Source organism: Melozone crissalis, unplaced genomic scaffold, assembly GCF_028551555.1.
Source record: "Melozone crissalis strain CALT ecotype California unplaced genomic scaffold, PUWL_Pcris_2 ptg000041l_1, whole genome shotgun sequence".
Classification (NCBI taxonomy): Eukaryota; Metazoa; Chordata; class Aves; order Passeriformes; family Passerellidae; genus Melozone; species Melozone crissalis.
Window position 1 is genome coordinate 957067 of NW_026535819.1, and position 14364 is coordinate 971430.

Consider the following 14364-nt stretch of genomic DNA (forward strand, 5'->3'; position numbering starts at 1 on the left):
GCCTACAACATTTCCTTACCGGTGCTGCTGTTGGAACTTCCAGAGTTTGGTGTAAACATCAAATGTTCGCCCAAAATAGGATTGCCACTGCTTCTGCCCATACTGAGGTAAATCCCTGCAAGAGACAGTGACAAAAGCAGAATTAGAAAGCAGAATCCAGTCAGCCCAACATGACAGGAGCACGTTTGTGTCAAAGTCAGAACTGATCTGTCCAGGATTCATTCACATACTTTAGAATCCTGCCTGCACCCAGAACTACAAGAACCATGATTGACAGTTTCTCAAAACCTGTTTTTACTGGATCTCTCCAAATAGGAAATGATCATGTTTCTGCATGCAACAGGTGTTTGAAAATATCTTACAATTTTGCTAAAAGAGAAGTAATTAGATGGTTATGTGCACAGAAAGACAAATTGGACTCCTAAAATATCGTAATACAGAAAAACCCTACCCAAGAACAAGCAGATGGAAATTAGTTAATAGAGACTGATAATATTTATTGTTACTGATGAAGGAAGGAATCTTTTTCAAACAGATACAGCCGTGTTTCAGAAACAGAGCCTGTGACATCACAGCCAAAACCAGTGCCCCACTATCAGCAGGTCATGCCAGCAGATGGATGCTCACAGTTGGCACCCACTGGGTTCTGTTACACCATCACCACATTTGTCACCCTCTCACTCACAGCTAGTGACACGACACACCCTGAGAACTTCTGCTTTGTTCCTGTCAGCCTCCAGTGCTCCAAGGTGAGACAGCCAACCCAGTTCAGCTCTGCTCTCCTGCCTCCCCTCCATTTCCAGGCTGTGCTAGATTTCCACCCCACAAATATGATGTATTCCTAAGGATTTTGGCTTTAAAGGTTCCTGCTCTCAACCCTCACTCCTCCCATCTCCCAGGAGTGACCTGAATCTTGAAAGAAATGCAACAGAGGGGAGCAAACCCCTGAGTCCCACTGAGCGCACATTCCCCACACATCTACACCAAAGCTCATTCAAAGGAGGTGCACAACTCTGCAGCTGAAAGTAGAACGGCTTTTCCAAGACAGAATCCTCTTTTATTTGATTCAAGATGGATTTCCACAAGGAATGCTCTCTCAAATCACTGTGCTGGCTCATGTGCCACCTTCAGCAGACAGAAAAGCAGCACAGGCCACATCCAAGCCTGGAGGGCAGAGACCAAGGGAAGCAGCACCTCTGGGAAACCTTGCCATGTCCTCTGAAGGAGCCAGAGAAGCCGAGCAGCACACACCACTTCAGAGCAGTGTTCTGGCCTGTTTCTGCTCACTGTAATTGCTTTAACGGCACCCGAGGTAGGAAAGGAAATTAATATTCTTCTGCTCGTCAGCCAACTGTACTTCCCACACAGCTTGAAGGGACCTAGCTCAGCTACTACAAGTAAAATGAATCCCTTACCAGCCTGGAAAAGCATTCCAGAACTTGGTGCTGATACTCCATGAAGATGCCAAGGAATCTGGGCAGGATTTTACCAAATTAAAAAACAAAAAGATCCCTTCAAACTTGCAATGGGCTGCTCAAAATCTTGCAATGTACGTTGTGTAGCAAGGGGTAAACAGGAATATAAATATGTGCTTCAGGGTACCAACATCTTCATTCAAATACAGCTTGATACAAACACATGCAAATTTAAAGCATTTTCTGCAAGGAACAATTCACCACCTTCTGTCCTCGTAATAGATGTAAACATTTTAGCTAAACAAAAGAAGCTAAGGCACTATTCAAACACACACCCAAGATACAGCACAGACTCTGACCCAGCAAGAGGTAGCTTTAATTTAATTTAATTAGCACATCCACAAGAATCAATGTTAAAGTATATATTAAAAAATATTTAATTAGAAACCAACACTGAAATGGATAATTTTTTTAAAAAAACATACAAATCAAAGTTCCCTGGCACTAACCTATAGAATGCCTGAATTAACAAGCTGACTTGAAGAACCCCAACCCAAGAAAGCACCCTTCTCTCAAACACTGGTACCTGCACAAACTAAGCATTAAGCACGTAGGGTTTTGTGCAGGTATGGGCTGATGATGCTCATGCATCTATCCCTCATCAGTGAGCTAATTAACACACTCACCTTCACCTCCCCCTCCACACCTTGCTCTGCACATCCTAAACACTCTAAGGTACCCCAAACACAAAGCCCAGCTCGATTGGTGTGCAGCACTAGATGTGAGTGTGTGGCACTGAGTGTGCCTGCAGAAGCCCCTGCCAGGGCAGTGCCCCCGTGCCTGGCACTGCTGGCTGCAGCCCCTGCTGCCTGTCCACACGGATATTCCTCCTGCAGCCTGCCTGCCTAATTGCAGCTGGCATAGCTGCACAACACCGCGGATTCCTCGGCTCCCCGGGGAACGGCAAGGATCTCCATGGAAACAGACAGTAGCACTTGTTCTTTTGATAGTATTCTGACATGGCTGTAATAAAACTTCATTTATGACAATACATTACTGTGCTTTCACTACTGCTTTTCGCAGACAAGAGCTGCCCTTCCTGCCACCCCTCTACTGCTCCGTGCTGAACATCACACGTGCTGCTCCTGTGTACCGAGAAATTCTGCCATGAGAAGACGGATGCATAAGCAGAAGAGGCCATTTAGTGCAGTTTTCTAACAGAACATGGGGATGTGCATTATTTGGTGAGAATTAGCCCAAAAGAATCCCAAAGCCTCGGCTGATTGCAGAGAGAGCTTTTAGCACAGCTCCTCCCACCAAAGGAGACAGGGAATACATGGCCCAGAAGCAATTATACACCCAAGGTGAGAGCTCAAGAGCTATGCTATAGCAAGACTTATTGCTGCCTCCAGATCTACAGGAGGACACCAGGGCAGTGAGGAGAGACAAAGGCAGCAGGTTCTCCTGTGGGGTGTGCCCAGCCCAGGCTGCTGGCTCAGCACCGCTCTGGCTGAACACCACTACAGGAGGGGAAAAGGGGCGACCAAACCAATCCAAATGCAGAGGAGGGACTGGAGATTTGATTTAGGACAGCACAATAGCCTGCAACAACAAGTGGAAACCATTTCCAGTTCCTTGGCTTTTAGAACATTCCAAATGGGATGTGAACACACAAACTCTGATGTTCTAGAATGATGGGTTTCTCACACTGGGCACACAAGACTGGTTCTCTTGCTGCACTAGTGTGGCTGGTGGACAAATTTCACAGACAGACCAGGATTTTATCCAATTCTTGCTGTACTCTTTGTCTCCACAAAGGCCAGCACTACTTATGTGCTCATAATTAATTCTCTGTCAGGAGTTCATTTCAGCCATGCTGCCAGATAATACTGGCTGAAGCCCAATTAAAGGTGCTGAGGTGTGCTTGGCCAGCACCACATGGAAGTTGTCACACAGGGACATTAAAGATGCTGAGAAAGTCCCAGAGACTCAGCAGCATGCTTCAAAGAGGAAGGCTACAATAACTGTAAGTTTAACATTCAAAGCTTTAAAGACATTCACAGTTTTGACAGGTGATAAAAAGAGACAATTTCCTTTTATGTTCATGGGCTTGTAGTAATTAGAGGCTCCTGTTCCCAGAACCTGAGCAGCAGTGGGATAGAAATGCTGTGGCACAGAGCCAGAAGGTACCTCCTGAGCCTCCTTTTCTCCAGGCTGAGCCCCCCAGCTCCCTCTGCTGCTCCTGGTGTTCCAGACCTTCTCCCAGCTGTGTTCCCATCCCTGGACACGCTCCAGCCCCTCAGTGTCTCTCTTGCCACGAGGGGCCTCACCAGTGCCCAGTACAAAGGGACAATCACTTCCCTAAAATACAGTTCAATACAGTTGCTGAAAGTCTTTTAATTCCTTGAAGTTCCAGGCTTCTTTGTGATACTGAACACATTTAAGCACTTTTTAACATTTAAAAGAAAATAATACCAGTGACAATAGACCATGACAAACTGCTTCCTTACAGCCTCCCTCTTCCCAGCCTTTTCCAAGAAAAAACCAAGTGGGAGCGGGGAAAGGGGAGAAGAGAGCCATTGCAGCACACTTCATCAACAGTTTATTCTAGCCTATAGCCCAGGGTAGAGCCCAGGATGACAGCCCCCAGGGTCACCCTGGCAGCATGGCCACAGGAGATGCTATCACTGGGAGCACTTTCGAGCAGCCACCTTGGCAGAGCATCATATGTTTTCCTCAAATGCTGTATTTGGCATCTGTATGGGGAAGAGAGGAAGGAAATGCTACTGAAACAAAGACGTGGCAGGCTGAGCCCTTGCAATTTTTGGCAGCAGCAACAGCTAAGCAGCTGCCAACACAGCTATAGGCTCAGCTCCCTGTAGCTGAAGTGCCCAGAGGAGGTTTTGGGGAGGAAATCATTGCTCTCCTCCCTCCCCATCTCTTTTTTTCTATGAAATGTGGTAGGGGCAAGAGAATAGCAAAAAACACAGCAGCAAAGGCTGTCATCATCTTCAAAACAGAAGGTGTCAGGCATGAATCAAACGCATTTATTATGAAGCAACTGGACCAAGAATTGGGATGCTTGCCAAGACATTTCCAGGTGAACTCCCCAGAGAACAAGCACTAACACAGCAGATACCTGAGAATTATAATGTTGCTTTATCCTGTCATTATGCCCACGGGAATCACAAGTCTCAGAGGTGAAATGGGGGTCAAGTGTAAGAAGTAACAGTGGCAGGTTACAGTGAGGACAGGGGTTCCTGTTCTGCAATATTCCTATTTTCACACAGCACCACTGGCTGCTTAATCCCATCTCTATTTTTATTTGCCATACTTCATCCAAAGGTATTCTCCATTTTCTTTTCATTTAGCTGGACAAGAAGGTTTCTTTCTGGAAAAGTACCATGGATACACTGAGAAACTCCATCTCTCATCTCGAAATCAGACACAAGCCCTACCTCCCTCCATGGCACAGGAGGCACAGAATGGCTGGAGGCTCTCTGCCACCCTCTGATCTGAACTGGAGCAGCACACAGCCACACATCAACTGTGCTCATTTCAGGCCAAAATTTCAAGCAAATTCTATCAGAAAGCCAGTGTAATGTCATATACAGTCCTGGAAATCCTGGTCTCAAAATCTCAGCCCTTTTGCTTTAGACTGCCTTTCATGGGGGGTCAAACACAATCACCAAGAACTCCTTGTCTCTACTGCCCATTTGCCATTCAGATTTTGGAGCACAAAATGTTTGTTTTGGACTTGGTAATCAACTTCTAAAGCACATGAAAGGATTATCAATAGCGGGGGGTGGAGGAATTAAAAGCATCTTTGCTAACCATCTGTGTTTGACTAACAGCAAGCTATAAGGGCCCAAACATACAGCATTACTCAGAGACCAGTAAGAGGCTGAACTGCCAACCAGATATGAGCTCAAACCCCTGTTACTTAAGAGACTCTACAGCAAAGCTTAGAAATAAAGCAGCTTTGGATACATGCTGTTTAACTCAGCATATATTGACATAAACAGGATATCCATATTACTGTCCAAACGTGTATTCCCCTGCAGACAAACCAGTTGGACTTTCCAGCTGTTGTTGGAGCTGCTTAGTAGATAAATGTAGATTTTACCTTTCTCCACAGTTCAGATGAAGCACTTGTTTCAGCAGACACATACAGGCTATGGTTTTGATGTTTCTGCTTATTACTAAATTTCTTCCCCAAAGATATTCCCTTTCCTACTTTCCTCCCATCCAGAAAAATCCTCCTCATTTCCTTCTTTTTCCACAGAGACAGTAGTGGTTTGCACTTGCATATTGTGGTCTGCACACAGTCACATCTAATTGTGGCCCTCAGACACACAATTTCAGCAATAATCACATCAATTTAATGGGATTTCCAAATCCTAGTTTACTATAAACTGGAACCTCTGCTCCTACAAACATTCTTACACACATGGTCCAAAAGTACCCATAGAGGGGTGCATTACTCTCTCCTAAACATACTGGTTTTGGGTTTGAAATGGTCACTGTACTGACTCCAGCATCACATACTGCAGTGTGTGTTCTGAGGCTTTTCTGAAGGAATACTGTCAGAAATCCACTAACCTTAAGCCATTGAAGAGCTGCTTAGATTTATCCAATAAGTAGCAAAAGTCTGTCACCGTTTTTCTCTCTGCTTGAGGAATATCATCTTCAGCTCCCCCTGATGACATGGTTTCTTTTAGGGCAAGCTCAGTCCTATGAAGATAAAAACAGCCATAATTACTCAAAAATCAACGGCTGCTATGAACTCATCCAGACTGAGGTGCATGTTCAGTTCCATGGGGATGCAACACAGAGCATGCAGTTCTCCACAGGTTACTCTTCTCAAGACTCATTAAAAAAAAACAGCTGAGAATCAAGGCATGGGACTAATTACTGAACAATGCACTAGTTAACAGAGCAAAATTAAAAGTAACAGTGGTACAATAGTCACAAAATAAAATAACTCTGAAGACTGTCTTCACAAACACAAAACTGACAATGAAAGGACTGTAGCACAAACAGCACTTGGGTTTCACACTTGGACAAAGAAATCCTCTCCAAATTTGCCTTCTGCAGAGGTATTTATCCTGCAGTTGTATTTAGAGACTAGCCTCAGCTCTCTTTACATTTCATTTTCTTCTGTTGCTGTGAAAACTGTAGCTCAATGGCTCCTATTGCTGAAAAAAGGCAAATTTAGCCAGAATGCTGAAAAGTACCCTACCATCCTTCCTCTCTGCATGCTCATGACTGTTTAATTCCATGGCCTGCATTGCCCACAAAGATACCTGCAGATCTGTTTTTATTCTTCACATGAGTCAAATGTTATATTGTACAATAATCACCCGAACAAAAAACTAAGATATAATGTAGATAATTGCAGCATTGAGTGAGTAAGGGAATATGAAAGCTTACAGAGGCAGAGTGGCATTTAAAAATCTTACTCCAAACAGCCACAGATATCAAATTACCCTTTTGAGCATACACAGACGAGCTACAGACTTTGCAGCAGAAACAGCAACAAAACATCTCTGGAAATGGCTGCTAGGTGCTCAGGATTTTTGTGCAGGATAAACACACCTCTAACTGGGCACATGCAGGGCTTTTACTGCCAGCAGCTTCCCTGCCAGTTCTGGTGTGTTTCTGGTAAGCAACAGGTTTCCATTTGTGCAGCACCTCTGTTTGGATGCTATTTGCACAAGTAATTGCCTACATGTCCCAGTCCAAGCCAGGAAATGGCAAAGCTCACTCTTTCCAGCCATCAGGGAGCACCCAGAAGCATCTTTCAGCAACTGGCACAAAAAAATCCTTCACAATAACTGAAGAGGCTTCAGAAATGCTTCCCTGAACAAACACTTCATGCCTAACAAACGCAGGAGGAACTGGCAGCTTCCACCCAGCTTTTGGGGTAAGTTAGAGGGCCACCCTGCCAACCAAGCAGTCTCATGATTCCCCAGTTTAGACAAGAGGCAGCCCACACAGACTTGTTTTTACACACCCACGTGACAGCCCACCAGAGCCAGGCCGTGGGGGCATTGCACAAACCACTTGCTGAAGAGCTCCAGAAAAAGGTTAAAAGTGTCTCTGTATTGTCAGGTAACTGCAATACGGGTGCCAGAGTCCAAAACATAGCACCCAGATGCCACGAGCTTTGGCGTGAGCCTGGCAAGAAGGACATCAGTACTGTGAGCCCCAGGCTGGGCCTGAAACCTCCGAGCATTCACATTTACACAGCACAGAACAAACAACACCAAGTACCAGAGCACCGACACATGAGATTGGAGTGAACAGCGAGACCTGAAAAACAAATGTCAGAAGTAGCCAGGAGGTGATTCAGGAATTCCAGCAAGAGGGACAATACCCCAGGTCCTGTGTGCTCCACAGCAAGGGTGACCTAAATCCTGCAGCGAGCCCGTAGGTTCTGCGCTCCACCGTGGCAGTCCAGGCACTCCAGAGCAGCTTCAGACACTTTTGCAAAAATTGAGGAGCTTGCTTAAGTTGCAAAGTATGTTTCAGACAATCTAGATATCAGTCTTTTCATTTCATGGCAGCGAATTTTATTTTACATCACCCTAAAATTATACTACCCAACAACCCCAACCACTGCCAACATAACCTGTGCCAGCCTTGGCACAGGCAAATAAAACCAGCTAGGCTTTGGGTTGTTTTTTAAAACCAAGTACTTCTCACATGCAAGGAGTTCACCAGACCCACTGTGAAGAGGCCATTTATGCAATCAATAAAAGATACACCAGAAAATCCATAGCCTGCCAATGTGAAAGCTATCAGAAGGCCGGAAAAATATATGAAGCTGGCTTTTCCAGCTGACAGAGAAGGAAAATAAAATTAGTTATTTCATGCACTGGTTTTGGCTTATCATGCTCTGGAGAGGGTGGTATTTGGTGCTGTACAAAGGAAGAGCTACTATCAGGAGCAGCTCGGGAGAGGAGGAGGTGCTCCTGCACTAAGGACTGTGTTGTAATGCAGCAGCAGTACAGACAGGAGGGAGAATTATTATTAGAACAGCAAGTGGGCACAGCAAAGGGAGGAATACAGCTCCTGACATGGCCCTTTCCTAAGGGACTGCTCAGCTCCAAATGAACAATGTAAATAAAAAGCAACCAGGAGCACATCCACAACAGGGACCTCTCCTTCCCTTTGATACTAGAAGTTATCACATGGATCATCTGCAGACAGACAGTTCTCCCAGTTTTGACAGCCCAACTATACCAGGAATATCACCTACTTCATTTCTTGTTCTCTGCTTGATGCTTTTTGCTTTCTTGCGTGCAAAAGAAACTGTTGGGATGTTTTGAATGACAATTTTTTCTTAAGTAACACATTAAAAAATGCTCTCCAGAGTCTGCAGAAGGAGACATTGAAACATTGGTTTAAAAGACTGTTAAAATAAGTCAGAAAATGGTGGCTTCCAGCAGAAGTTATTATTCTCTCAAAGATTTTGCCAACTCCTCAGGCCATACAAGGCAGGAAAGCCGTGCTCGCCAAGCCCCACACTTGGTGTGCCAGGTTCTTCCCTACAAGCTCTCAGAACACACCATTCCAGGTTTGCTTAATGCAACACATGACTGGATTTGACAAATTCATCCCACTGCAGCAGCCAGGGTAGCAGAGCTTCACAGCCACCCCAGAGGATGGCAGCTGGAGCTGAAGGGCAGCGGAGGAGGGACAAGGGACAGGGGTTTCATGGTGCTGGGCAGCATTTTTAAAGTCACATGTCACTTACATCACACACGTCTCCACTTCCCTGTGGTTTGCTGTCTTTTGGCTAAGGTTTTCCAGGCTTAACTGGAAGGGAAAAAGAGTGCTGCAGTTAATGGTACGCACTCCCCCCTGGCCCTGCCCTGGGACCCAGGCCTGCAAAGCAAGGCAGGCTTCGTGAGCCATGAGGGAACGCTCTGGGTCAGGGAAATGCAGCTGACAATGCAAGCCCAGCACGGATATGTTCAATAAGTGCATTACATCCTCTCAGATTTGCTCCACAGCCAGCAGCACTGTGAGCTGCCATTCAGTGCCTGCTGGAAGGGGAGGGTCACAGCTCCCCACCCCACGTGTACAGCAAAGGAAAGCTCGCACACTGAAGGTGCAGCCCTGGTGTAACCTGAGGGCACAGGGCACAGGAGGATGTCAGGGCTCTGTCAGCTCACGTATCAGTGAGGACAGACAGAATCAGGAGCAGTCTCCTGGATGTGGCACGTGGACCTCCTGACAGAGCACTTGTACAACTCAACTGCCCTTTTCTAAGCCATCACTTCTCAGTTATGGAACCTTGACTGGCTTTCAAATGCTTCCCACTCCCTGCTTAGAGGCACAAGTAGTAACCAAAAACCAAAAGCAAACACACTTTGTTCATCTATCTTGTTGATACAGGATTTTCCCCAAACTAAGATGTTCCTAGAGCTGCTCTCTACAGAACCCAATGGTGGAAAACACATTCCAGTCTATCAGGATTTTAAAGCTGTCAAACCTTGAGTGAGAGACCAGCTCTCTTTCCACTTTCCATGCTGACACATCTCCCACAGCATCACTGCCAAAAGGGGATGTGACACAAAGCCAGGCGCCCAGCTGGTATCTATTCCTTATCTGCAAATTACCAGCACAGATAAAACCAACCTCCTGATCGTCCACACACAAAGCCTGCAACCATCATGTCCCAAAACTCTACCAAAAACCAGCCAATCTTACCTTCACCATGCAGAATGCCTACCTTGGCACCCTATTTGCCTGTCCCTTTCTTCTGCAGACTGGCACACTCGTGTCTCATGTTTTCTTTCAACGCTATACTGCACGTTTTGGGAAAACCATCTGTGTGTTTCCATGTGATCTGCTCAGAGTGCTAGTCCTGACAGAGCCTCAGACAACACAAAATGCATTAGAAACCAAATTCATGCCTCCTGCCAGAATACCTAACTCTCCATCAACAGCCACTGCCCTGAAGTTCCCAAGACACCACTCAGTTCTGCCCAAGAAACACTGAAATAAATAATTAGCAATTCCCCCCAACAGGTACTGAAAACCTCACAGCCTGCTGGAGTCAGGAATTGAGAAGGAATGGCAATGAGCAGTTATACATCAAACCATTTCTTCACAAAATGCAGGCGGGGGGGGGAAGATTTCTTTATGATTCCAAGGTTTTTAGTAAAATTTGGAAGCGATCACAGACATTCCTCACCCCAACCACTGTTCACCTCAGGGCACGTCTGCACTGCAGAGGCTGCAGCTCTTCCAGACACATCAGCTCCTGTTCCAGCAGCTGGCTGGATGCTGCAGGAGCATCTGGGAGCAGGCTGAGCCCACACCTGAGCTCCTGGCAAGGCTCAGTCCCTGGGGACAGCAATGCCCAGGGCCAGCTCACGGAACAACCCGAGCGTTGTGTCCCGCTCTGCTCAGTGCTCTGTGCACATGCACGAGGAAAACGACACGGCCTGGGCTTGGGGACACTTCTGTCTGACTGCCACAGTGAAAAGCAGCTTTAACTTAGGAAACAGAAACAAGCAGCACTTGTATCTCACTGATAATGTTGGTCAAATCATGTTCTCTCTGCCTGGATGTTTGTTTACTTCGAAGAGCACTAAGGATAAATTAATTACTGACTTCGTGTACAAATTACAGCGTGGCAGACAAAATCACCTGCAGATGTAACTATGTCTAGCAAGTACCTCCTATTGGAGGTACGTACTTACAATTCTCCAAGAAACTGGTTTTCCTACTAAAATACACATTTTTAGAGCTAACTTGCAAAAATATTGTTACCTCTAAAGATCAGGAAATAGGGAAGTCACTTAAAGTAAATAATAAAAAGACACAAACCCCAGTGAGCCTGAGTGTGAACACACCCACACCCCAGTGCACGAGCAGTCAGGGCCAGCAGTTGCCCCTACAGGCACAGGGAGCCTGGTCCCACATCGACCTGGATTGATCCTTCCCTCTGCATCCCATTAAATCCAGCTCTCCGCAGCACAGGGCAAGCTGCCACTGCCCTGGGGCTCCACACGTTCTGAGGGGCTGGCCAGATGCTTCCTTCTGTCTGTCCTTCCCTTTCATAGATGCACTAAACACATTACTTCAACTTCTTTTCAATTTTGTGAAAACTACTCACTAGATAATCTTCAGGACCTTTCCCCCTACAACAACAACAGTTACATTAGACAAGGGATTGAAAAGCTGCTTGGAGAAGAAGAAAAAAGAGGAAGCCTGATCGTGCAATTGCATTCCTAAAAAAGGGAAAGGAGTGGGCAGGGGATAAATAAGAAAACAAGATAAACCCACGCACACATTCCCCAGCTGCACGCTGCTGTGGCCAGTGGAAGTGGCACAGAGCAGGCACTCAGTTACACAAGAACTGTTATACAAGTTACACAAATTTTATTACTGCAAACTGGAAGTTTATGCTCTCACATGAATGCATCATTCCTTCCTCAGCACATCAGAGGATGAGAAGATAAGAGCTCAGATTTAAGGGGAACTGCCACCTCTGTATTACCTGTGAAATCTCGTCAGGAACAGGGTCATAACTTCCTGTAGGGAAATAGGCAGCACCACACATTCAACTCCATTCTGAGTCAAATGAGTTGGAAAATACAACATGCAGTGTCAATCCCATTACTTTAATTTCAAGGCCTGTAGAATCCCATTTTTGCATGTTTCAGACGTATTCAAAAATCCTTTTCTTGCTAGGAAGCACACCTGTGTGCATCCAGAACTGCAGTTTTGGCATCCTTCCCCTCAGAAACGCGCGGAGGTGCTCATTAACATCGTGCCATGGAAACCGTGCAGTCCCTTCCTGCCTCCTACACTGAGATCACGGGAGCCACACCTCACCAGCAGCCTCCTCTGGATCCTCTCTGGGCGGATCACTCTGAACACAGGAGACATGATCTCACCGTGGGACGCACGTGGCCTTCCATCGCCTTCAGAACACAAAACTTTTGCTTCTCTTCTTTGTGTTTCTGCCACTGACAATTTGTTCCAGCTTTGTCTGTTCTGCGCCCTCTGTGATCCCTCTTTCACTGCAGCTCACGACCTTTTGTGTATAGGATGAACAAAGGGCACAGGCTAAAAATGTCATCACAGTTGGGCCTCTGCTCTTCTACTGACTTCACTGGTTTGCTATTAAAAACAGGCTCAAGCTCAAAGTCAGACCAAAGAAGAATTTCTGGGTCATCAGAATCTAGGAATCTCCAGAAGATGGTGCAGAAGCAATGTGGAAGAGGACATAAGCGTTTCTTTTCATCCAAATTCAAATCATGAATCTGTGGTGGTGCCTGCATACCACCTACATGTACTTAACAGTCATTTGCTTTGTATGAAAGAGCAAGAGAAAAAACCATCAGGCTGGCCCACTCTTGGCAGGGGTGGGAGGGTAGAAGGGAGACAGAAAAACACCATCAGCTGTGGCAGTGAGCTGTGTGTATTTACATTTCACAGGCTGAACTATTTAGTGGTTTATTTACACACAATGTTCTTGGAGCAGCTAAAATGCCAGTTGTGTTTTATCTCGATTTTGTGGCAATGCGCATAAGCCACAGAACCACAGCAAGAGTCTGCAAGCGAGAGACCAAGCTCCTACATCTGGAACAGCACATGAGCCACTGTGAGAAAGGAGAGAGATTTTGGGAGCACAGGCACAACGAGGGCTGAGATGCATTAGTTATGACAAGCCACCAAAATACGACCCAGGGACGGGAAAGCAACGAGCCAGTCACAAAGCAAGGGCTCGTGCTGCAGGGATGGCACACCCCAGGGAAACCCTCACAGCCACGGCAACCCACGGCACGGCACGGCAGCCTCGGGTCCCTCCGCTGCCCCTCCATGTTAGAGTGAGCAGGGAATTGCAGTCAGCTCCATTTTATGCACATTTGATGGCAAGACGCCAACACAACTGTTGACTGAGCCAAATCTGGGCCCCCTTGAACTAAGCCATCACCTAAAGCAGGGTGGAAAAGCACATGCCTCTCGCCTTCCCAGCAGCCAAGTTCCTGAAAAGCATCCCAGTCACAAGAAAGGTTTTTCTTTCTTTCGTCTGACAACAACTGATGCTTTAACTCTTTTATGTACACTCATTGATTCGAAATGAAACAGCTAGCACGGAGCTGCATTGTACAGCAGTGGGATGGAGAGATGGAGAGGCTCCCTTCCAGCCAGCCAAATGATTTACTGGCTGGCCCAAATGGCAGCTGAGGCCAGTGCCCGATCTGGAGGGCAGCTATCGTCACACTCTGCAGCCTGCTCCCATCCTCAGCCAAGGTGCCAGTGGCTGCCTTCCAACTGGAACTGTACTCTGACAAAAGGGAGTGCAGGACAAGCTTGGGAAAGCTTTCTGATCCCTTCGGTTCAGCTCTTCCCTCCAATCCAGCATTTGGTGGGAGCTGCCAGCACGTTTGGGAATTGCATGGAGAGCATCACCACTCTGGGAATTCACCTTCCTCAGCAGGTACTGCTCCTGAGCCGTGCCTCTGCCTCACAGCACAGAAATCCCTCTGCTCACTCCTGCTTTAATTATACTTCAAAAACTCAGCTTCTAGTCCGTGTTCCATTATATTAATAGCAATAATTAAAAATACTTCAAACAACAAGCCCTCTAAACCTGCAGCTCCATCCAGGCCGTCTGGCAGCACACACTTCCTTTCCTGACTGACATCCTCAGGGAACCAGATTGATGGTTACTGAGCTCCATCCCTGCTGCAGGGCTGTGCTGCGTTCTCTCAGCTCATGTAAGCTGCAAGGTAATATTTGTGTTGGCAACTTCCTTACATACTTTACAGAACCAGACCTCCATTTGACCCTCAGTGCAGCTCCCACACACAACTTGGTCCACTCCTTTGAACTGTCTCCTCTTGCTGCAACACATGCTCCATACCATACCTCTGCTTCCAGCCTGTTTAAAAATTACACAGCTTGAACAGAGCTTTTG

General features: G+C 46.4%; 1 protein-coding gene across 8 annotated transcripts in view; it reads right to left on the bottom strand.

Annotated features, from left to right (window-relative positions):
• SCAI (suppressor of cancer cell invasion) overlaps nucleotides 1-14364 on the bottom strand; it is a 33294-nt gene that overhangs the window by 15703 nt on the left and 3227 nt on the right. For 5 of the 8 annotated variants that reach the window (XM_054284312.1, XM_054284315.1, XM_054284314.1 and 2 more), the window contains exons 2-5: nucleotides 9178-9239; nucleotides 7795-7901; nucleotides 6018-6149; nucleotides 20-115 (exon numbers count right to left, since the gene is read on the bottom strand). In XM_054284312.1, coding sequence (XP_054140287.1) covers nucleotides 20-115; nucleotides 6018-6124 — 203 coding nt within the window. In that variant the 5' untranslated portion in view covers nucleotides 6125-6149; nucleotides 7795-7901; nucleotides 9178-9239. Of the gene's footprint in view, nucleotides 1-19; nucleotides 116-6017; nucleotides 6150-7730; nucleotides 7902-8183; nucleotides 8236-9177; nucleotides 9560-14364 lie in introns of those variants that run through there. The other 3 variants (XM_054284309.1, XM_054284316.1, XM_054284313.1) reach the window with 3 other exon arrangements.